The sequence below is a fragment of the Oncorhynchus nerka genome, linkage group LG11 (genome assembly GCF_034236695.1).
Source record: "Oncorhynchus nerka isolate Pitt River linkage group LG11, Oner_Uvic_2.0, whole genome shotgun sequence".
In the NCBI taxonomy this organism is placed as follows: domain Eukaryota; kingdom Metazoa; phylum Chordata; class Actinopteri; order Salmoniformes; family Salmonidae; genus Oncorhynchus; species Oncorhynchus nerka.
Window position 1 is genome coordinate 69,577,403 of NC_088406.1, and position 25,654 is coordinate 69,603,056.

Here is a 25,654-nt window from a genome sequence, read left to right on the forward strand (position 1 = left end):
CTATGTCGTGTTTGAACGGATAACTATTTGCGGTATCACTCTCTCACGGTGGAGACAGAGTTATGAGCAATCAACATATTGATGTCATGAGTAATCAACACTTCTGTAACAATATAGTCATAGTGACTGATGGGAGAGTGATTTACTGATGAATCCCTAATCCTGGAGTGTATACAGATAGAAATGTAGCACATAGAACTAACACGATTCCTTATTCTACATGGCCAGTGATGTAGAGGTAAAAAAAAAATTGACAGGCACACGCTAACCGCAGTTCCCTGGTGAGTAAAGTTACGCTCCCTATATTTTCAATGCATTTTTTCAGCGAAAGGTGGGTAAACGCTGGCACAAAATAAGGGTGTTTACGTGTCTTACCCTCCACTGTACATGTTCTACACAACACATTTCTTCAGTATCGTAACATCTGACTGACCCGTGTTGCCGATGATGTCATCCCAGCTGTGGTCAGCCAGGACGTTGACCAGGAGCGAAGCGATGAGCGGAGTGAGGGACCACAACCTGACCGTAGAGTCCCGGGAACATGAGGCCATGGTGAACGGACGGCTGGGGTGGCAAGTCAGGCCTGGAGGAATCAGATCAGGTTACACAGTGTCAGTGTAGAAACAGTACCTTACATTTCATTTCACATTCATTGGCCTCTGTAAAGCATAGCAGGTTTCCCCAACTGGTGGTCCGCAGATTATTTTATTTGGCCCCCAAAGTTTTGTTAACAATCCCCCCTCCCACACAGTTCAGGTCTATGTGATTGTATGCAAACACAAGCATGGTTTGAGATGATAATGTTTTAGTCAAATATGATATGTTTGGGCTTCTGGTCAGTTTGCAGTCTAGAAATGATCCTGGGCCCGTGGCTGAGTCTATTTGATGATGGCTGCAGTGTGGTGTTCCTGATTCATTACTGAGGTACCATAAACATCAGCGCCGTGGTCGTAGCAGGTGTCCAGGCAGGTTCCGTCCCTGGTGTCCCAGACTTTAATGGTGTAGTCCCAGCTGCCACTGGTCAGCAGGTAGGGCACCTCCGTGTTCCACATCAGGCCTCGGACCGGCGCCGTGTGACCACTCAGCACGTTGATACAGGCATCCTGGGTATAATCCCAGATACGCACAGTCCTGGAGAAGGAGGGAGGGAGGGGTTATATACAGACTCCCATATACATAATAGAGTGACTACTCAAACCAATGGCATCTGTATTGATAATGATAGCATATCAAATAACTACCTGTGTATCAGTATCTGGACAAAGTGTTTGCCATGCATTATTCAGGTACTGTTACACATTGGTGGATGTGATAAATGACCCTAATGCAATGTGCTGTGAGACTCAGTGAAAGAACATATATGAATAATGTATTAATGTGCTGCGTGTACCCGTCATCTGAGCCACTGCAGAGAATACCCTCTCGGAGAGGAGACCAGCGCACGTGGAACACCTTGGCCAGGTGACCCGTGAACACCTTGAGTGGCTGGTCAGAACTGGTGGCCAGGTAGTACACACGCACGTTTTTATCCTCACAGCCCGTGGCTATCATGTCTCTGGGAATGGAGAGAGAGAGAGAAAGAAAAAAAGAGTGAAAGAGAGAAAGAGACAGACAGACAGAAGGAAGGAAGGAAGGAAAAAGAGAGCGAGAGAAAGGATAGATCTAGTAGAATATAGGTAACTTACTGTATCTTCCAGTATACCTGTTATACAGTAATGAAGGTGAACTACACAAGTGGACTCTTACTTGTTATTCTGGCTCCAGTCACAACCAAACACAGCAGCAGGGTGCTTGTACTTGTGTAAGACCCTGCCGTCGATGGTCCTAATGATGCAAAAGCCGTCGCCACTACATGTGGCTATTCTTTTAGAGTCCTTATGGCTCCATGCGATACAGAAGATACCATTATTCCCATGCTGTTGAGTACACAAGGGAACAAAAAGTCTAAGACGTCAAAATAAATATTGATAAACTAAAGAGATTATTGATAGATCACTCTAATAACCTTTTCACACTATCATGCCGAGCCGAACAAAACTGTGCTGGCTAGTGGATGCGTAACCAGGCTAGCTCAGTACAGCTTGGTTTGGTTTAGCTCGGTTCGGCTCAGTAGTGTGAAAAGCCCTTATGACTGTCGTGTTTTTCGTCAGTGTTGTTGACGTACCTCATTGAATCGTGTGATCATCTTGCCTTTCTTCACATCCCAGATGAATGCACCGTTCCGGGACGTGGCTCCGGCTATGCAGTTCAGGTCTCCTTTCGAAGAACACACACGAAGATAACAAGAGACATATTTACGACATCCAAATGAACGAACGCAAGAAAGCGAAACATGTTTCATAACTGGTTTGAATCATAAAAAAGTGCATAAAGTTTACTTCTTAATTTATATTCAGTAAATCATTATTAATGCATAGACGCAAGCTTCAATGGAAAGTGTGCACAGAAATATGAAGCAACCATGTAAAAAAAAAACACGCTAAATTCTTGAAATCAACGGGCATTATTTGAGCTGAAGCGAGAAAAAATAAACTGACTACAATGTTTTTTTCTTGATATATTAAGAAATGCATACTGTGTTATTTTTTGGCATGTTTACCTGCCTACAATATCCACTGTACTGTGCAGAGATAGCAAGACTAGTGATTCAATAGGGGGACTTGTTAGTTACTACTGTTAGCTAGCTAGATAGCCACGGAGAATTGGTAGCGAGCTACCGATGAAGAATTGACATCAACCTTGCATAACATTAGATTTAGGTCCTTTTTGCCTGTTAAACTGTCTGGTTAGCTAGATTATTACGAGTTACATATAGCTAGCTGATAGTTATGAAGTAAAACATTTGCTTTGTGTATATCTTGTTTCGTCTCTATTGTTGCCATTGTCCTGGCTGGAAGAAGGTTCACTGAATGGGGAGGTGCAGCGTGAGGTAGTACAGTAGGGGGGTGCTTCTCAAATGTCATGTTTTATGCATTCTCCACACTCTCGACCTCGGAGAATGCACTCGGAGCACGAGAGTGTGGAACAATGGTACAATGCATATTGAGAAACACCCAAAGTTTTATGGTCTGTGTATGTTCTCTCCCCATGTCTTACCAGGAGCCCAGGACAGAGAGTAGACCACACCCTCGTTGCCAGGAGACGTATAAACCGCTGTGAGGGTGTTGATGTCCCACACCTTAATGGTCCCGTCGAACGAGGCTGTCGCCAACAGGTTGGGGTCGTCTGGCTTGAACTTACAGTCAAATATGGTCTCAACATGACCCTGAAAACAACATATTGTTTCATGGTCAGGTCTGCTTCAACATGAACTGGATTGGGAGTTATGTACAACAGAAATGCAGACACAAACAAGAAATGAAAGAACGCCCTTAGCATCATCCCAATTTCCCTACCTCCCTTGCTACCCCTTGTCCTCCCTTCTTTTCACCCCCCCAATCTCTTCCCTCCCTCCCTCACCAGGTCTCGTAGGAAGTCCCACTTCTTGGCTCCCATGTCGTAGAGCCCCACCCCTCCATCCATGAAGCAGCAAACAGCGTGGCCCGGGGGGAGGGAGAAGGCCTGGTTCTGGGATAGAGTAGGAGGAGGAACAGCCTCACTGGTGGATGATGTGTAGTGGCTCTTTGTCGGGGAGATGGAGCTCAAGGCTGAAAAGAGGGTAAGAGGCAAATAATGGCGGGGCCAGGAGGGGTCAGGTGATAGCAAGAATGGGGAAAGAACATACTATGCTATAGAAAAGTTACAGTTTTTCCAAGAGATATTGCAATCTTATTTCACAAGATCAGTCATTCATATCCAAAACCCTGAAGTTACCCTTTTGGGATCCAAAAGGGTTCTTCCGCTGTCCCTATAGTGTAACCCTAGGTAGAACCCTATTGGGTTCCATATACAACTCTCTGTGGAAAGGGTTGTACATGGAACCCAAAAGGATTATGCCTTGAAACAAAATGGTTTTACCTCGAACCAAAAAGGGTGTCTTCAAAGGGTCCTCCTATTGGGACAGCTGTAGATAGCACCTTTATTTCTAAGAGTGTGCTGCAGACTGTGGATTCTACCCTAATCTGTGGATTATCAGAGCTAATGTGTGTGTGTGTCAGATGCTTACATTTCTTGGCTGGGGGAGAGTTTAACACATGTAAAGCATGGAAGCCAGTCTTCTTCAGTTTAAAGTTGTCCAGCGGTGTAGATCTGGACACGTTCCATATCCTCAACACACCGACTTGAGAATCTGGGAACAGAAGGAACACGTTGGAACAGTGGTATTGACAGTTCTAAAGGCCTGAGCCTTACACACCTGACCTCTAGCTACCTACACTGATAAACATACCCTACCTCGTGTAAAGAACAAACCCAGGGCTGTGACCTTACCGTAACCCCCAGCACCCTATGTCTTTACCTCTAGTGATGAACAGGCCGGGGGCACTGGGGACCCAGCTTTCCCCTCCCACCTGCACCCTAACCCATTGTACCCTACCCGTAAACCCTACCCCAATATGTCCTTACCTCCAGTGATGAACATGCCGGGTGCACTGGGAACCCAGGCCAGACACTGTACAGAGGCAGCTGAACTGGGGAAGCTGAAAGTAGTGACACAGGTGAGCCCCTCTGAGTCGACCATTCTGATGCCATTATGCTGGTTGGCCACTAGGAGGTAGTCTGTAGACAAGGGATCCCACTCCAACGCTGTGACCGGGTCCTCCTCGTCCGTCCCCTCTAAAGACTCCGGGCGCAACACGTGCTTCTGGTTTTTAGATCCTAGGACAGGAGAGGAGACCTGCTGCATCAACTGACTAAATGAAGTCACCCCAGCCCCTAATGAAATACCTGGAGGTACCAAATAAAGGTTCTCTGTGGAAGAAACAGTCAACAAATACATATTTAAAGGTTGTGTTTTTTCTTCCTGGAACTGATTCTACTGATAGCAGCTATTTCGAAGTAACTCTTTTGTTACTGAGAATTTTCCTGCACAGCAGGAAATGCAAACTTGTATTGTGTTCAAGGTTTTAAAAGGCTTCTATAGTATGTCATTTTCACTTCAAAATGTCAGTCTTGATTTGCCCTAACAAAAAATGTATCAACCTCTACAAAATATATCCATGAATTATAATCCACATAATAATTCACATTTCCTGTTGCTGCAGGATTATTTTCCTGCTGTAGCAAACTGGCTCAAATTAAGATCCTACATCTGTACTTGCAATAATTGTAATAGGGAAGCGCATGCCCGGTTCTTGCCCAGCCCAATTGAGATGCAGCCACAGTCTAGAATGTCTATAGTCTATTGAGATAGCCTCAATCTAGACTGAGTAAGGATGTGTACTCAGTAAGGATGTGTATTGTGAGTACGAATGTGTACTGAGTATGGATGGTACGGATGTGTACCAAACTCACTAAAAGTGGCAGTAATAAAGCCTCTCTTGAAAAAGCCAAACCTTGAAAATATAAAAAACTATCGGCCTATATCGAATCTCGAATTTTAGAAAAAGCTGTTCAGGAAGCTCACTGCCTTCCTGAAGTCAAACAATGTATATGAAACGCTTCAGTCTGGTTTTAGACCCCATCATAGCAATGAGACTGCACTTGTGAAGGTGGTAAATTAACTTTTAATGGCGTCAGACCGAGGCTCTGCATCTTTTTATTTTACCTTTATTTAACTTGGCAAGTCAGTTAAGAACAAATTCTTATTTTCAATGACGGCCTAGGAAAAGTGGGTTAACTGCCTGTTCAGGGGCAGAACGACAGATGTTTTTCTTAGTCAGCTTGGGGATTCGATCTTGCAACCTTTCCATCACTAATCCAACACTCTAACCACTGGGCTACCTGCCGCCCTGCCCCGCCCACTAGGCTACCTATCTGTCCTCGTGCTCCTAGACCTTAGTGCTGCTTTTGATACCATCGATCACCACATTCTTTTGGAGAGATTGGAAACCCAAATTGGTCTACACGGACAAGTTCTGGCCTGGTGTAGATCTTATCTGTCAGAAAAATATCAGTTTGTCTCTGTGGATGGTTTGTCCTCTGACAAATCAACTGTAAATTCCGGTGTTCCTCAAGGCTCCGTTTTGGGATCACTATTGTTTTCACTATATAATTTACCTCTTGGTGATGTCATTCGGGAAACATAATGTTAACTTTCACTACTATGCAGATGACACACAGCTGTACATTTCGATGAAACATGGTGAAGCCCCAAAATTGTCTTCCCTGGAAACCTGTGTTTCAGATATAAGGAAGTGGATGGCTGCAAATGTTCTACTTTTAAACTCGGACAAAACATATATGCTTGTTCTAGGTCCCAAGAAACAAAGAGATCTTCTGTTGAATCTGACAATTAATCTTGATGCTTGTACAGTCGGCGCAAATAAAACTGTGAAGAACCTCGGCATTACTCTGGACCCTGATCTCTCTTTTGAAGAACATATCAAGACTTTTCCAGCTTTTTTCCATCTACGTAACATTGCAAAAATCAGAAACTTTCTGTCGAACAATTATGCAGAAAAATGCTTTTGTCACTTCTAGGTTAGACTACTACAATGCTATATTTTGCGGCTACCCGGATAAAGCACTAAATACACTTCAGTTAACACGGCTGCTAGAATCTTGACTAGAACCAAAAATATGTGATCAAATTACTCCAGTGCTAGCCTCTCTATACTGGCTTCCTGTTAAGGCAAGGGCTGATTTCAAGGTTTTAATGCTAACCTACAAAGCATTACATGGGCTTGCTCCTACCTATCTTTCCGATTTTGTCCTGCCGTACATACATACACGTACGCTACGGTCACAGACGCAGGCCTCCTTACTGTCCCTAAAATGTCTAAGCAAACAGCTGGAGGCAGGGCTTTCTCCTATAGAGCTCAATTTTTATGGAATGGTCTGCCTACCCATGTGAGAGACGCAGACTCGGTCTCAACCTTTAAGTCTTTATTGAAGACTCATCTCTTCAGTAGGTCATATGATTGAATGTAGTCTGGCCCAGGAGTGAGAAGGTGAACGGAAAGGCACTGGAGCAACGAATCACCCTTGCTGTCTCTGCCTGGATGGTTCCCCTCTCTCCACTGGGATTCTCTGCCTCTAACCCTATTACAGGGGCTGAGTCACTGGCTTACTGGTGCTCTTCCATGCCGTCCCTAGGAGGGGTGCGTCACTTAGAGTGGGTTGAGTCACTAATGTTATCTTCCTGTCCGGGTTGGCTACCATTTCGGTTGTGCCATGATGGAGATGTTTGTGGGCTATACTCGGCCTTGTCTCAGGATGGTAAGTTGGTGGTTGAAGATATCCCTCTAGTGGTGTGGGGGCTATGCTTTGGCAAAGTGGGTGGGGTTATATCCTGCCTGTTTGGCCCTGTCCGGGGGTATCGTCAGACCGGGCCATAGTGTCTCCCGACCCCTCCTGTCTCAGCCTGGAGTATTTCTCCTGTCTTATCTGGTGTCCTGTGTCAATTTACGTATGCTCTCTCTAATTATCTCTGTCTCCTTTCTTTCTTTCTTTCTTTCTTTCTTTCTCTCAAAGGACCTGAGCCCTAGGACCATGCCTCAGGACTACCTGGCCTGATGACTCCTTGCTGTCCCCAGTCCACCTGACCGTGCTGCTACTCCAGTTTCAACTGTTCTGCCTGCAGCTATGGAACCCTGACCTGTTCACCGGATGTGCTACCTGTCCCAGACCTGCTGTTTTCAACTCTCTAGAGACAGCAGGAGCGGTAGAGATACTATGAATGATCGGCTATGAAAAGCCAACTGACATTCACTCCTGAGGTGCTAACCTGTTGCACCCTCAACAACCACTGTGATTATTATTATTTGACCCTGCTGATCATCTATGAACATTTGAACATCTTGGCCATGTTCTGTTATAATCTCCACCCGGCACAGCCAGAAGAGGACTGGCCACCCCTCATAGCCTGGTTCCTCTCTAGGTTTCTTCCTAGGTTCTGGCCTTTCTAGGGAGTTTTTCCTAGCCACCGTGCTTCTACACCTGCATTGCTTGCTGTTTGGGGTTTTAGGCTGGGTTTCTGTACAGCACTTTGTGACATCAGCTGATGTAAGAAGGGCTTTATAAATAAATTTGACTGATTGATTGACTATCCTTAGACTATTGAGATGCAGCCTTTGTCTAGACTATCTATAGGCTATTGAGATGCAACCTCAGTCTAGACCATCTATAGACTATTGAGGTGGTGCCTCAGTCTAGACTATCTTTAAACTATTGAGATGGCGCCCCAGTCTAGACTATCTTTAAACTATTGAGATGGCGCCTCAGTCTAGACTAGCTAGAGACTATTGAGATGCAGCCTCAGTCTAGACTATCTTTAAACTATTGAGATGGCGCCTCATTCTAGACTAGCTAGAGACTATTGAGATGCAGCCTCAGTCTAGACTATCTTTAAACTATTGAGATGCAGCCTCAGTCTTACCTGGCTGGAAGATAGAGAGGCTCCCGTCCGTGTGTCCAAACACCACCTTGCCCTTTTTGACGGGGTGCCAGCGGAACAGACAGATATCAGACAGGAAGCTGTGTGCCTCCTTGTGGATGGTGACGCCGGCGTCCAGCCCGCCGATGGCCCACAGATAGAGAGGGCCCCGGTGGGACACAAACGCCACGCCGTCACCTGCGTTCCAGCACCAGCTCAGAGACGCTGGGATGCCTGGGTGATGGTTCACAAGGGTTGGAGACACATTAGATACACTCACTCACTCACACGCACACACACACACGCACACGCACACACACACACACACATTCACCCGCCCACACACACTCTCTCTCTCCTAGAAAAACAAATAACACCAAACATCCCAGCCGTCAGCCATCTCCCTCCTGATAGGAGTCAGTGTGGCAGCAACAATAGCCAGTCCTAATGACATTACTAAGCACACAAACACTTCACTACACTGAGTCACCCTCCCAAGGCAACCCAACCTACTCTCTCTAGCCTCTGTGACACGTCTCCCATCAGTAGTGTCTAAAGAGGAGCCTACTCCCAGGTAAACTCCCTAACCACTGGTCCACAGTCATTCCTCATTTCCATCCTGATGATTGATCAGAACCAGTATCTTTTGTGTTATACAGACCATGTGTCTCTATGTTCAGTACATTTGGTGTTATCTAGTCCGGCCACAGCTTTCCGCTCCACCTTGTTTCACTCTGTTTCAAAACGTTTTCTCCCTACTGAACACGCACCTCTGGCCCACCCACTCCCCTGTACATCTGCCTCCACTGGGCATAGTTCATTATCAGTACCTTTGGTGTTATCCAGCCTGGCCACAATCTTCTGCTCTGCCACGTTCCAGATGATGAGCAGGTTGTCAGCGCTGGCGCTGGCAAACACCTCGGGGTTGTGTGGGCACCACGATATGGCCGTGATGGTCTTCTTGTGCTCTGACATGATGGCTCGAAGCTTGAACTCATTGTATCTGTGGTCCAACTGCATTGGGTGCAGATACATTGGTATTGGTGTTGCATATGTAAACAGATGGAGTGGCAGAGATAATGATAGATAAGGAACACGTCAATGACAGAAATCACTTGCAGATTAGACATCTCTTTTGAATGTCCTTTCGACAGAGAAGTGAGAGAGCACACGCAAAGAGAGACGCACGCACGAGCACACACACACACACACCGATGTTTGCCAAGCTAATTACCTGGTAGACATATATAGCAAGTGTTGCACAGTAAGCGAACCGGTCTTCACTGGCAGCACACACATCTTTGTTCCAGGGCTGGCACCCGGCAGCCAGCAGGCCCACCTGTTTCACCTGGGACATCTTTATCTGCGACACACAGAGAAGAGGAGGAGATGGACTACACCAACACACAGGCAATGATCTGTGATTCTTATTCATGGCTTGAGGGATACATTCAGGTCTAAAGTATGTTCTGTTCTCATGTACTGTACATCAGTCTTGCATTTCAGAACCGATAATACATTAAAATGGCTTACTATTTAGCTGTAATAGACCATTCTCACAATAACAGCACAGTTGCCTTAAATGATAAATGACAGTTGCCTTACTGATAAGAAACGTAGTTTGACATTTCACATGGAGTGCCAGTCACTTTGTAAGCAAACAGATTCGAGAGATGTTGTACATGAATCAGGGAAAACGCCAGCATGTAAACTCAGCAAACTCTCACTGTCAACTGTGTTTATTTTCAGCAAACTTAACATGTGTAAATATTTGTATGATTCAACAACTGGGACATAAACTGAACAGGTTCCACAGACATGTGACTAACAGAAATTGAATAATGTGTCTCTGTTCAAAGGGGGGTCAGAATCAAAAGTAACAGTCGGTATCTGGTGTGGCCACCAGCTGCATTAAGTACTGCAGTGCATCTCCTTCTCATGGACTGCACCAGATTTGCCAGTTCTTGCTGTGAGATGTTACCCCACTCTTCCACCAAGGCACCTGCGAGTTCCCGGACATTTCTGGGGGGAATGGCCCTAGCCCTCACCCTCCGAGCAATGGAATTGAGATCATCACCATGGCAGAACACTGACATTCCTGTCTTGCAGGAAATCACGTACAGAACAAGCAGTATGGCTGGTGGCATTGTCATGCTGGAGGGTTATGTCAGGATGAACCTGCAGGAAGGGTACCACATGAGGGAAGAGGATGTCTTCCCTGTAACGCACAGCGTTGAGATTGCCTGCAATGACAACAAGCTCAGTCCGATGATGCTGTGACACACCACCCCATATCATGACGGACCCTCCACCTCCAAATTGATCCCGCTCCAGAGTACAGGCCTCGGTGTAACACTCATTCCTTTGACAATAAACTCAAATCCCACCATCACCCATGGTGAGGCAGAACCGCGACTCGTCAGTGAAGAGCACTTTTTGCTAGTCCTGTCTGGTCCAGTGACAGTGGGTTTGTGCCCATAGGCGACGTTGTTGCCTGTGATGTCTGGTGAGGACCTGCCTTACAACAGGCATACAAGCCCTCAGTCCAGCCCCTCTCAGCCTATTTGCGGACAGTCTGAGCTGTGAAGATATTTGGATTTTTACGAATTATCTTTCAAAGACAGGGTCCTGAAAAGGGGACGTTTCTTTTTTTTGCTGAGTTTATGTTGGTATCACACAGAGGAGGCACACAGCAACAGCAACAGCCTTGAGACAGTCAGATTCCCCCTATTTACATTTCTCTCTCTCGCTGTCTTTCTCTCGCTGTCTCTCTCTCTCTGTCTATTTCTTTCTCTTCTATTTTCTTTGTTTTGAACTGTTGTTTATTCAGGGGAACCCATAGAGACCAGAGACTCATTTGTCATGGTGCCCTGAGGACAACAATGCAACAAATTCAAAATGATCAATACAAATAAAATAAACTACAAATGACAGAATCAACACTGCAGCTTCAAACGCCACAAATACAATTAATAACATGAAATCCAAACAGTTTCAATTATCATTAGATTCATTCAACATTGAAGTCCTGAATTGCCCTACAGGCGCCAGAGAGTCAAGGTGTACATGTAGTGAGTTTTGTAGGCTATTCCAAAAAATGGGGTGGACTAAAACTGAAGGAGGATTTACTTAGATCGATAAGTACTAGTGGAACCTTGAGAGTTAACCATCCCTGTGAACGGGTTCGGTGTCGCGCATTTGACATTTTGAACAGTACGTTTGGTAGGTCGGAACCTCTACGGGACCGGTGTCCCTATACCAGGACGGTTGTCGCTCAATATGCTGGCTTTGTAAGCAAAAAAGGGAGTAATGAAGGGATCTAGGCGACTCTAATGAGGACAAGCCAACTTTTCGATACAGGATGAAGTGACGCGTAGTAAAACTGTAACTTGTGATAAAGTGAAGGGCACTGTGGTCGACGGCATCCAAAGGTTTAAGAGTAGCGGCTGCTGCATCGCGATAAATGGTGTCACCGTACGTTTCTTAAACGTCAAATTACTGTCAATCCAAAAGCACAGATAATTATAGGCGGGAACCTGCTCGATGAAAGAACCACCCAATGCACAAATGTGTGAGCCATCTCAAATATTTCTACGAGAATTAGAAAACAGCATACATTTAGTTTTTCCGGCATTAAGTACCAATTTTAAATCGACAAGGTCCTTCTGCAAGGAGACTAAATCAGATTGCTGCTCCAACAAAACCTGGTCAGCCGTAGCGGCAGTAGTCTGTACATAACAGTGACATCTGCATACAGATGAATGTTACCGGTTTTTGCAGATAGATCAATATTATTTATATAAATAGTCAAGCGGACAGGTCCCAAAATCGACCCCTGTGGGACGCCTTTAGTAACATCAAGGTAAGTTGACTTGACACTATCAGAAAGCACACATTGTGTCCTGTCTGACAGAAGGTTGTACACTCAACTTTCATGCCAGTTCCACTACTCTTAAACCTTTGGATGCCGTCTACCCTTGCGCATTTCGCTTTATAACAGGTGACAGTTCCTGCATCCTGTATCAAAAGGTTGGCTGGTCCTCATTAAAGTACATTGACAAAACGCATCGACAAAAACGTATCGACAAAACACATTGACAAAACGCATAGGCAAAACGCATAGAACAAAACACAGCTTGACTCCTCCCCTTCTCTCTCCTTCCCTCGTTGTATCTCCTCCTCCCCTCTTTTCCCTACCTTTACGTCGGCATTGTTCTTAGTGTACCACTCCAGATGGTCTGTGTCCATTTTCCAGAAGGATCCCTTCACCCTCCAGTCTCTCCAAAGCAAGATTAACAAAGCTCTCTGTTAGAGGGAAGGTAGCTAGCTAACAGATTAACAAGGCTCTCTGTTAGAGGGAAGGTAGCTAGCTTACAGATTGACAAGGCTCTCTGTTAGAGGGAAGGTAGCTAGCTAACAGATTGACAAGGCTCTCTGTTACAGCGAAGGTATCTAGCTAACAGATTGACAAGGCTCTCTGTTAGAGCTAAGGTAGCTAGCTAAGAGATTGACAAGGCTCTCTGAGAGCGAAGGTAGCTAGCTAACAGATTGACAAGGTTCTCTGCTAGAGGGAATGTAGCTAGCTAAGCTTACAGAGCTGAGGTGTGGTGATGTTGTCACAGCGAAGACAGAGCCGGCGAGTGAAGAGAGAGGAGCCTTGTGTGTTCGACTCAGAGATAGAGACGGAGGAGTGTGTGTATGTGTGCGTGTGTGTATGACTGTGTGTGTATGTGTGTGTGCACTCATTGACTGGAGCAGCATAGTGTGTGTGTGTGTGTGTATGTGTGGGAGACAAGTGCAGCCCCCGCCGGTAGCCAGGCAACTGCAGCTCCCTGTATTAAACTGACGTGTCTTATAACTCCCCCTCGTACATACACACACACACACACACACACACAGCCCGATTCACACATACATCTGTGAACCTACTCATGTACCATGTACCCCTACCTATACACACCTACGCACAATGCACACACACACAAACATACGTACCTACACACACTCAGGAGCGTAACATAAACAATACACACTTCCTCGCCCTAAACCCCTGACTGCACACCTCAATGACTGCTCACCTCACCCACAACCACCTAACTAACCCGGCACAACCTCTAGCGGAGACCCACCGTTCCCCCTTGCCATCCCCAGTTCCAGTCTCCTGTGTTGCTGGCTCTCTCCTCCGTCAGAAAAATGGTAACAATGCAATCAGCGTAATGGCCCCTGCTGATAAGGACACAGTGGAGAGATCCCTCACTGGGTCTAGAGAGGCTAACAATCTCTATTATAAAGCCTCAATCTGCATGACAATGATGGTGGAAAAAGACAGGATGCTGGAGATAGAGATATTCCTGACTTTGAGTATCGGATTGGTCTCTAAACTCATCTGAGGATCTGAGATTGGTTGGGGGGGCTTGGAGGGTCTTCATATGGTATTTTACAGAGAGAGAGAGGAGAGAGGAGAGAGAGAGAGAGAGTTTGTGTGTGAGCGTGAGTGTGCGTTCGGAGCAAATGGAATGGCATCAAACACATAGAACCCATGTGTTTGATACCATTCCAGCCATTACTACAAGCCCGTCCTCCCCAATTAAGGTGCCACCAACCTCCTGTGGCATCCATGTATGTGCGTGTGTGGACAGGACAGTAGATACGGTAATGACTAGACACACTTGTCTCTAATTAGCAGGAGAATGACAAATGTACCTTCAACTAATGAATGAATGGATTAGATGGAGAGTCAAGTGGTAGCTCAGTTGGTAGAGCAAAGTGTTTGCAACGCCATGATAGGGGGTTTGATTCCACGGACCACCGATAAGTTAAAAAAACATGTATGTACGCATGACTGTAAGTCACTTAATGGTATATGTGTTTTTCTAAGTGTGTCATGTGGTGGACATGGGTGGAGGAGAGGTGGATGGATGTGTAGGTGGGTTTGTTCGGTGATGCCGTGACTATGTTCGTGATCAGACTCACATCCCAGCACCCTCGGCTGCGGGGGTGAGCGACAGAGAGGAAACTTGGTGCAGCGTTACCTAGGCGATGGAGGCAGACTCAGGAAGGCTGTTCAACTGAAGTAGCCCTGAGCACTGCTTGAGGGAGAGAAAAAGAGAGACGGGGGGAGAGATAGAGAAGTGGGGAGAGGGAGAACAGACAGAGTGTGAGTGAGAAAGAGAGTTGTAAGTTGCTCATCCTTACTGAAAGAGTTAAACCATCCATTCAGAGTATGAATGATAAAATCATAACTATAAAACGGGTGATTTGAGCCCTGAATGCTTTTTGGCTGAAAGCTGTGGTATATCAGACAGTATACCATGGGTATGACAAAAAACATTATTTACTGGTCTAATTACATTGGTAAGCAGTTATAATATCAATAAGGTATTGTGGTATATGGCCAATATACCACGGGTAAGAGCTGTATCCAGGCACTCTACATTCCGTAGTGCATAAGAACAGCCTTTAGCCATGGTATATTGGCCATATACCACACCCCCCCGGGCCTTATTGCTTAAGCATAGACTAATGACACCAAGTCCTGCTTTTTTGCCGAGTTGCCTGACAATGCACTCTCTGTTAAGCTACATTATTAATACTACAGCTACAGCCAGTCGTTAGACTGCTAAACCAATCTCTTGATGAGACGTGTCCTGCAGGACTACTTGGCTGGAAGCTCTACACACTGCTGTGGTGATGGTGTGTTACTGGTCACAGAGACCAAGGACAATCCAAGAAGAGGAGCACAGCAGGACGAACCAGTCCACAACCGAATAAAGAGTTTTACAACATTCTATCCTTTTCTTGAACCCCTCCCATTCTCTAGTATGACGCCTGGCATGTATGATCAACAAGTCTAATGAATTCAATTCCTCACGACAACCAAGTGAATTCAAATGTTTTTGAAGACGACTGGAATGCAAAATGCAAGACCGCGGTTATGCTCACTGGGTAATATTATTCAGACTCCTAGGCCTATATCAGCTCTGCACATGAAAGCTGGGGATGTTTTCAAAGGCTCTATATCGCTGCAGCCACGTTGCCTTTACTGCCAAGGGAAGAACAGCCGTACGGTTTAATTAGCCACCAAAGGACCAGAGGTTTTTGCAACCTTGCAGCAGCACGATCTACAAATGCCAGTCATATGCTGCCTCTCTCTCCACTTTGCCGTCGAGTCCCCCCCTTTCCTTCTAACTCTGGGTATTTCATTTAATTGATTTCAGGAAGATTAGGTCTAATTGGCATGAAATGTAATGGAATTTACATGACCAAAACAAATTATGACAAGAATAAAAACTATCTTCCTTAGGGTTGATTTTGATTTCTATAAAATGATTAACAGTGTGGAGATGTTTCAGGAGGTATGGGGGGGTCAGGGGGGTTGTCTGTACAACAGGAGAGGAGGGGTTGGATGTATGTTTGTAATGTGGTGCTGGATTGGGAATTGTATTGTACTGTGTTGTTGTGTACTGTGTAATGTGATTGTGTGGAGGTTCGGGTGGCACGCAGTGTGTTTTTATGTACTGTGTAATGTGATTGTGTGCAGGTTCGGGTGGCACGCAGTGTGTTTTTATGGGAGTTAATGTGGTGTTTTTAGTGGAATGAGTCTCTCTCTCTCAATTCAATTCGAAAGGCTTTATTGGCACGGGGAAAAAAGATAATAAACAAAAGTGAAATTAACAAAAGAAAAATGAAGGAATAGAGACTTTTAAAATGTCATATTATAGCTACGTACAATGTTATAACAATGTGCAAATAGTTAAAGTACAAAAGGGAAAATAAAAAAACATAAATATGGGTTGTATTTACAATGGTCTCTCTCTCTGTCCTGTCTACTCTGACAAGCTAGCCGTCGGTTGATCATGAAGAAGAGAAGACTATATTATTCACCTCTATTTATTCCTTCTGTTCATGGTGGAAAGAATGAAGGATGTCCACACTGACAATACACACCAGAAGTGTTTTCCAATACACACCAGAAGTGTTTTCCAATACACACCAGAGGTGTTTTCCAATACACACCAGAAGTGTTTTCCAATACACACCAGAGGAGTTTTCCAATACACACCAGAGGAGTTTTCCAATACACACCAGAGGAGTTTTCCAATACACACCAGAAGGGTTTTCCAATACACACCAGAGGAGTTTTCCAATACACACCAGAGGAGTTTTCCAATACACACTAGAAGTGTTTTCCAATACACACCAGAAGTGTTTTCCAATACACACCAGAGGAGTTTTCCAATACACACCAGAGGAGTTTTCCAATACACACCAGAAGTGTTTTCCAATACTCACCAGAGGAGTTTTCCAATACACACCAGAGGAGTTTTCCAATACACGCCAGAAGTGTTTTCCAATACACACCAGAGGAGTTTTCCAATACACACCAGAAGTGTTTTCCAATACACACCAGAAGTGTTTTCCAATACACACCAGAGGAGTTTTCCAATACACACCAGAAGTGTTTTCCAATATAGTGTTTATGGACATCTCTTTTTATGGAAACACAAGAGGCAATCAAAGTTGTGCAATGAAACATATGAAATAATCTGTGAAAAGTGTTGCTCTCGGGCAATTCCACGGCAACGGAATTGCGCTGAGAATTCGATTTTTCACTTTAAAATGGATGCCAAACACAAAACATTGATTCAAAAGTCGAACAAACCATACAACTCTATGCACAAGGACTACTTTTGACACGTTACACTGCACATTTGACTAAAACACAGTTACTGGAAGAACTGTGGAGATTTTGGTAACATAATGTTAAATATCTGCTCTGAATTAAGATTCAAAGATGTCTGCAGAAATAATGGAGTGTCAGCTATGACATGACACCTTGACTTTGAAAAATTATATTTTGGTATTGAACTACAGTAAGTGAAGTGGATTTACAATCGGTAACGGAATTGCAGGAACGGAATTTCATCATGGGTCCATGGTCTGTACTATACAGAAGTGCATAATTATGGATATGAATGTCATTCTCTTCATGGTGATGTATCCTAACCAGGTACACAAAGGTAGAAATGTGCAATATCCTCCTTCACATATTTGGGTTTTATTCTACACACTATTACTTTAATGTGCTTCTGGCCCCAATCAAGAACATATTTGGTTGGTCTGGACCGGACCAATCATAGCCGTCTATGTTTCACAAGTTTGAACATCAAAGTGCAGCACAGAAGAGCTCAGTAGTGTAGAGTTCAGTACAGTACAGTACAGTACAGTAGAGCAGAGCAGAGCAGAGCAGTTCAGTAGAGTAGAGTAGAGTAGAGTAGAGTAGAGTAGAGAGTAGAGTAGAGTAGACTAGACTAGACTAGAGTAGATTAGAGTAGAGTAGAGTAGAGTAGAGCAGAGCAGAGCAGAGTTCAGTACAGTACAGTAGAGTAGAGTAGAGTTCAGTACAGTAGAGTAGAGTAGAGTTCAGTAGAGTAGAGTAGAGCAGAGCAGAGCTCAGTACAGTAAAGTAGAGCAGAGTTCAGTAGAGTAGAGCAGAGTTCAGTACAGCAGAGTAGAGCAGAGCAGAGTTCAGTAGAGTAGAGTAGAGCAGATCTCAGTACAATACAGTAGAGTAGAGTTCAGTAGAGTAGAGTAGAGTTCAGTACAGTACAGCACAGTAAAGTAGAGTATAGTTCAGTACACTACAGTACTTTACATTATAGTGTACTCAACTCTAGTGTGCTCAACTCTAGTGTGTGTACTGTACTCTACTTGTCTTTAATGTACTGTACTCTACTGTACTGTGCTGTACAAATTTGTGAAACTAGTTGTGGTTTGTGACAACTATGATTTCCGATTGTAGCCAATTCAATTCCAAAAATTCCGTTAGTGATTTGTTGGAAATTCCGTTACTGATTTGGTAACAGATTTGAGAGTTTTATTCACTTGATAATGCATAAAAAACTATAACTAATTGGTAGGTCCACCTTTACTTGTTACTTGTGTGAACTTTCCTTATCCTCCCTCCTCATCAGGGAGAGAAATTAGAAAGTGTCTTACAGATACGTCAGTTTTTGGGACTGGAATTTCAAGGCACAAGGCAGTGTTTCTTCAACTGACAGAAGGCAGAAACATTTCTCCAAAACGTAATACTAGTGTTGATATTATTTAACATTTAAGACTTTTTCCTGGTACATGTTTTTTAAGACCCCTTTTCCATCTGTTAAACCAGAAATCAAAGTCTGCTTATTCCCAATTTTTGGATGTAAAACGATTGAAAGATTTATATATGCCTTAATTTAAAAATTATACATATATAGTCTTATCTTTTATTGGACATCCAGTTTGATATGCTCCTATGAACTTCACATGCTGGTACTCATGGATCCTTTTACATGGAAATTACCTTTAACATCAAGTACTAAGCTACATGTAAGGCTACGTATAGATTCAAAGCATTTCAAAGAAATGCAAAACATTTATAAGGAAGGACTGCTGGACAAAACACTAAATCCTTAATCCGTTGAGGAAACAACAAACAGCCGTAATGTTTTAATTCAACATGTTAACATATAGCCTTAAAATTCCAGTTTCCAATTCCATACGCTACAAAATTGATATTTCGCTGTGTGGCTACATGAGAGTGGAACAGGACTAGGTCTACGTTGTTGCCATCCACACGCACACGCACGCACGCACACACACACACACACACACACACACACACACACACACACACACCCCTCTGTGCCCTAAGGCGATCAGCATGATTGTCAGTGAAAGTGACTTGCAGAGGATACTGAACTAAGTCTGATTTCCTATTGGCTGAAGTCTGGTCCTGTGCTCATGGTAGACTAAATGCCACCTGACATCAACTAATCTGTGTCACAAATGGAACCCTTTTCCCTATGTAGTGCACTACTTTTGACTAAAGTCCTATGGCACACAAAAAACTTGCACTACATAGGGAATAGGATGCCATTTGGGACACAACCCTGGCCTACAGGCTACAGGAGCCATTCACTCACCCTGACACACTACTATCTAGTATGAACCTGAGTCGTGCGTTGCATGTCAGTAGGTAGGATGATTACCCATACTGTTTCCTCTCTCTTCTCCCTGACCCCTGACCTTAGAGTGTGAGATGCCATGGATTGAGTTGAATAGATTGAATTATTTCAAATCAAATCAAATTTTATTTGTCACATACACATGGTTAGCAGATGTTAATGCGAGTGTAGCGAGTGTAGCGAAATGCTTGTGGTTGTGTGTGTGTGTCGGACTATTTCCACCTGAGAACGCCATTCATGTTGTGTCAGATCTGTGTTGCGTGTGGACCTACGGAAATATGCATAGTGGAAACCAAACACCTCCTAGGACCATGTTGTTGACCTGTGGGAATGGTGTATAAGTGCTACTGAAATGAAACCAGAGCGACACTGTATCCCCGATCTAACTGTTAATAATGCAGATGGTTCACCATAATATCCTCCATCGATAGGCTTTCCATAACGCCGTGCTATCAGTAGTTTAGTTGAGTCACATCCAGTTAGAAACAGAGATGAACTCATTCGACACATGGAAGAATAGGCCAGCATCTGAACTGTTTTCTCGCGTGTTAGGTAGGCTACAACGTACTGCGCAACAAAACAATAAGCCAAATCTACATTTGGAGAGCTTGGGACGATAAGGTTCTATCTGCAACAAGGTGGTTCTGAGATAATTGTCTTTAAGTTCAGAACCCTCATTGGTTTGAATGGTGTCAGCAATTATTATATGGTATTCTTTTGAACCTCACAACGGGAATTAGGGTATAGCACATGACGTATTCCACATTTTGTTCTGTTATAGCCTGAATTCAAAATGGATTTACAAAAACAAAATCCTCACCCATCTACAGACAATAAAGTGAAAACATGTTTGTATTCATTTTTGCAAATTTATTGAAAATAAAATACAAAAACAAAATCCTCACCCATCTACAGACAATAAAGTGAAAACATGTTTGTATTCATTTTTGCAAATTTATTGAAAATGAAATACAGAAATATCTTTCACACCCGAGTCAGTTTTCACACCCGCGTCAATACATGTTAGAATCACCTTTGTCAGCGATTAAAGCTGTGAGTCTTTCTGGGTCTCGAAGAGCTTTGCACACCTGGGATTGTACAATATTTGCACATTATTATTTTTTAATTCTTCAGGCTTTGTCAAGTTGGCTGTTGATTCTTGCTATACAGCCATTTTCAAATCATGCCATAGATTTTCTAGGGCAATCAAGAACATTCAATGTCTTCTTGGTAAGCAACTCCAGTGTATATTTGGCCTTGTGTTCTAGATTAGTGTCCTGCTGAAAGTTGAACTTGTGTTCCAGTGTCTGGTGGAAAGCAGACTGAACCAGGTTTTTCTCTACATTTATTTTTATCCCCAAAAACTCCCTAGCCTTTGCCGATGAAAAGCATACCCATAACATGATGCAGTCACCACCATGCTTGAAAATATGAAGCGTGATACTCAGTGACGTGTTGTGTTGGATTTGTCCCGAACATAACGCTTTGTATTCAGGACATAAAGTAACATTTGTTTGCCCATTTGTTTTGTAGTTTTACTTTAGTGCCTTATTGCAACAGGATGAATGTTTTAGAATATTTGTTATTCTGTACAGGCTTCCTTCTTTTCACTCTGTCATTTTAATTATTTTTAAATTTTTATTTTACCTTTATTTTACTAGGCAAGTCAGTTAAGAACAAATTCTTATTTTCAATGACGGCCTAGGTACAGTGGGTTAACTGCCTGTTCAGGGGCAGAACGAGAGATTTGTACCTTGTCAGCTCGGGGATTCGAACTTGCAACCTTTCGGTTACTAGTCCAACGCTCTAACCACTAGTATTGTGGAGTAACTACAATTTTGTTGATCCATCCTCAGTTTTCTTCTATCACAGCCATTAAACTCTGTAACTGTTTAAAGTCACCATTGGCCTCATGGTGAAATCCTGAGCGCTTTCCTTCCCCTCCGGCAACTGAGTTAGGAAGGACGCCTGTATCTTTGTAGTGACTGGGTGTATTGATATACTATACCTTCAAAGTGTAATTAATAACTTCACCATGTTCAAAAGGATTTTCAATGTCTGCTTTTTTTATTTTACCAATAGGTGCCCTTCTTTGCAAGGCATTGGAAAACCTCCCTGGTCTTTGTGGTTGAATCTGTGTTTGAAATTCCCTGTTCGACTGAGGGACTGTACACAGATAATTGTACGTTTGGGGTACAGAGATGAGGTAGTCATTCAAAAATCTTGTTAAACACTATTATTGCACACAGAGTGAGTCCATGCAACTTATTTTGTGACTTGTTAAGCACGTTGTTACTCCTGAACTTTTTTAGGAAAAGTGAAGCAGTGGGAATACATTGAACAGAACAAGGCTATGTCAATAACCCAATTTTGTAAAAAATGCAGATAGACCCAAGCTCTCGATTGGTCAACAGTTTATAAATACAGTGCAGGTACTGTGAAAGGTGACATATATCAACCTGTAAATAATGTCATCCATCCCGGACAAAAATGAACAAAGACGAAATCCTCTTTGCACACCTGTACAATCACAGTCACGTTGACAATCAAGAACCCTGTGGGTAACTTTAAGATGGGACACAACCTCTGCAGACTCAAGACTAGGTTATATCAACAGACACGTTAAACCGCTTCTCTCCCTATTTCCCCAATATCATGCTGGACTGTAATTTAGGACAGTATGGCTTCTATTTGCTCTTCTCTTCCCCAGTACTTGGATGATACAGTACGCAGAGCCACTAGCAGCTAATAATAACTTAGTCTTAATTAATTCAGTCAGTTCATGTGTGAGAACGAAACACCTGTTACTCGCTACAGTATCCTCAGTGGATTCTGTCTCCGTCGTTCCTCTCCTCTAACTGACGCTGACCGTTTAGGAGACGTTTAACGACGTGGTGATTTGCTGACAGGTGGTTGATGACAGTGTACTGTGTAACGTCGGAGTTTACATGCCTGTGATATGTGGTTGTCCCGCCTAGCTATCCTAAGATGAATGCGCTGACTGTAAGTCGCTCTGGATAAGAGCGTCTGCTAAATGACGACAATGCCAATCTGAAATGTTAATAGAGGCCCCTGAGTGTGGCACTGCTGGCTGTCAGTGTGGCGAGACAAAGAGAATCCACCTGGGAACGCAGTGTTCCACTGCAAGCAAGGCGCCAATGCAAAACGCAGCGCAACGCGTGATAACATAAAACACAGGTGACCATGAGGATTGTAGGCATTTGCCATTCAACACATCAACATGTCGTTGGCAGTGGTAGGTAGGCTTTTACTTACATGAAACACTGGGCAACAGTACGTTAGCACTGCTGTCTGATGGATCAAACTCATCTGCAATAATAGCATTCAAGCTAAAACCACCAATATAATGATTCACATGCTTATGTGTAGAATAAATAGTATTTTTGTGTAAACTCTGCATGCTACACTGTTGTCCCAGATTTACTGTAACATATCAGGTGGACTAGGCTACTTAGCACTTGCTTAGTTTATCTTACCACGTATCATAGTAGCATAAGCTGCAACTACATTACAATACTCACTCTGTCCAAGAGCATGACCCGTGCAACGTGTAAGTTACAAGCAAGTTTATCCTGCATACATGACACAATGTGTTGACATATGGGTTGTGGACACAGAGTTCCAGCGAGTTACCACAGTATCTAAGGGTGCGTCGCGACTCCACTCTAGTCTATTCAATACGATTAGCCTAATAACCCACACATGGTTATGTATTTATGAGCTAATTAAACCACAAAGGATGTTTAAAATACTACACTTAATCTGTCGGAGTTCCTGAATATTTTAGGGACGTTTTAAAACCATTCAAAGTGGAATAAGAAAGTGCCAATCTTGAGTCTTCTTACCTTCGGTGATCCTGTCAGTGGACAGCGAAGTGGTGCTGAAATCGCTGCTCAGACAAAAATGGTCAGTTAGAGGACGTAGTAGGCTCAAATAGGCTTTGCTGCGGCTGCAACGATTGGCTACTTCAGCGGACGGTTTTAGCCACGTTGTTATTTTCTGGGCGTCCATTGATTGTTTAGCCTGGCAATCAAAGATACTAGGCGTCAGTTTCACGGTTAAAGGCATATCGGTGGTTTATTTCGAGTCATATTGACCAGTAAGCGGTGCGTAGCCGCCATAGATAGGCTTCGCCTGATTGTAAATCCAACCAAAATAACTCGATTATTTTCTATTCCATTATTAGAACATTCGAAATACTCACGTATTCTAATTCGTAATTCCAAGCACTGTGTGTAATGATAATGGATATAGCCTACATTGGCTACAACACATTTAGTTGTGGTGTTCCCTATCATGATCGTCTTACGTAATAATATAAGTCATGTGTCATTTAAGAAAATCGGTGGGAATTGATTGACTGGATAAATAGACGTTAAATGAATAGATATTTGGGTAATTCAAAGCTGACGATAGCCTACACATTACCACATTGCTTTGTGAATCAGTCAGATTAAAAACGAATAATAAATTGGTAAACAATGTGCCTGCATTTGTGAGTAAAAAGAGGAGGGGTGTATAATGCGCACCTAGCTGAATGCACCAAACGGAAAAACAATATTGAGTGCGACTCCCAATTATAATGAACGATACATGTGTCCTACTACGGAATGACCAGAAGATAGCAGCACTACTCTGGCTAAAACATCTGTTTTTCAGTCTACTGCAGGAGGGAAACTGTCTGTTTAATAACAGCAGTGAAAGAATGAGAGCAATGTGAGTGTGTGAATTTACACGACAGGCGAAGGCTGACGGATCAGAAATGATTGAAATGGACTGACATGACTTGCCAATTCTTAAGCCCAAAAAGCTACATTTAGTAAATAATGTAATGTATAATGTAAATAAATATTCATGGAATCCGACATTAAATTATAATTTCAGTATAAGTAATTGAGTATATAATATATTTTTCAGCTATAATATTTGTGTACAGAAATATGCTATTCGCATCAGGAGAGCATTATTATGTTATGCAAATAATAGTGTAAAATAGCAGACCCATAGTAGCCAAGGATGTAGGTGCAGGAAGGCAAGACTTGTAACCAGGTCTTCAAGTGCTGAATGGTTTATTTACAGTGAGGGAGTGGTGCAGGTTGTCCAATGTCCATGTTTAGGCTACAGTGAAGAAAGTATTAAAATACACAACTCTACATGACACCAAAAAAGGAAATTGACTCACAGACATAGCTGGATATACCTTTGAAGGTAAATAAACAGTGAAACATGAATCCACGAATGCAGAATGTGTAAATCCACATTTAAAGGCAACTAGCTACCCCTTCCCTGGACAATACCACCCTCAACCTCATAACCAAGTAAATAACCAAGACCACAGGCAAAGTGAAAAAACAAACCACGCAGTTCCTCTCTGCTTCCCTCATTTCAAAATAAAAGTCCCCCACAAGTTCTTTTTTTTTTTTTTGTACAGGTATGGTGCACGTGCATGAGGTAAGTGAAGAGAAACTGCATGGGTCTACAATAGACCCAAGTTTAATTATACGTTCCATTAAATGTTAGTTATTTCACTTTGCCTGTGGTTTGGAAAGCTGGTTTAATTTATGTTCTATTAGATGATTTTTTCTAAATACCCTCTACATAAGGACCAACCCTACTGACAGTTGAAATGGAATTTTATTTAACTTCTGGCTTCCGGTGGACTATTCCGTTTTTTTTGGCAAGCTAATTCCTAGCAATGCTAGTGGATACTAGCGTTGCTAAAAGCAGCTACGGTCTCAGCTGATAACATCCCAAAAACATTCTGAGAATGTTTCTGATAAAATCAATTTATTTATAAATTGATGTTCTGACGTTCTGATGTTCTGACGTTCACAAAAATGTGGTGCACAATATCTATAACAACCACCCCAAAATGTATATGTTTGTATTAAATATTTCCCCACAATGTTTGCACCATAACTGTTTCCACAACCTAATGCAACATTCTGGGAACCTTCAAAGAAAACACTAAATGTGTTCTGGGAACGTTCTTGTAACTACAGGCAAATGTTTTTTGCACCATAAAATAAATATTGTATAACTGGATAGATTTTGTGTTTTGGGAACATGTCTTTTGTGATGTCCCCACAATGTTCAAACCAGACTGTTCCCACAACCTAATTAAATATTCTGGGAACCTTTTTAAAAACAGCTTAAATGGGTTCTGGGAACTTTCTTGTAAAATCAGGTGAGTGTTTTTTGCACCCTAAAA

At 43.1% G+C, this 25,654-nt stretch overlaps 1 protein-coding gene across 3 annotated transcripts in view; it reads right to left on the reverse strand.

Annotated features, from left to right (window-relative positions):
- The window catches only part of LOC115137484 (WD repeat-containing protein 17), a 22,317-nt gene extending 8,108 nt beyond the window's left edge, over positions 1-14,209 (reverse strand). For 2 of the 3 annotated variants that reach the window (XM_029673804.2, XM_029673802.2), the window contains exons 1-13: positions 12,611-14,209; positions 9,648-9,776; positions 9,244-9,427; positions 8,417-8,647; positions 4,504-4,755; positions 4,106-4,228; positions 3,460-3,647; positions 3,097-3,265; positions 2,165-2,256; positions 1,747-1,916; positions 1,391-1,555; positions 929-1,131; positions 434-583 (exon numbers count right to left, since the gene is read on the reverse strand). In XM_029673804.2, coding sequence (XP_029529664.1) covers positions 434-583; positions 929-1,131; positions 1,391-1,555; positions 1,747-1,916; positions 2,165-2,256; positions 3,097-3,265; positions 3,460-3,647; positions 4,106-4,228; positions 4,504-4,755; positions 8,417-8,647; positions 9,244-9,427; positions 9,648-9,776; positions 12,611-12,661 — 2,107 coding nt within the window. In that variant the 5' untranslated portion in view covers positions 12,662-14,209. The remainder of the gene's footprint in view (positions 1-433; positions 584-928; positions 1,132-1,390; positions 1,556-1,746; positions 1,917-2,164; positions 2,257-3,096; positions 3,266-3,459; positions 3,648-4,105; positions 4,229-4,503; positions 4,756-8,416; positions 8,648-9,243; positions 9,428-9,647; positions 9,777-12,610) is intronic. The other variant, XM_029673803.2, reaches the window with a different exon arrangement.
- Positions 14,210-25,654: the final 11,445 nt, after the last annotated feature.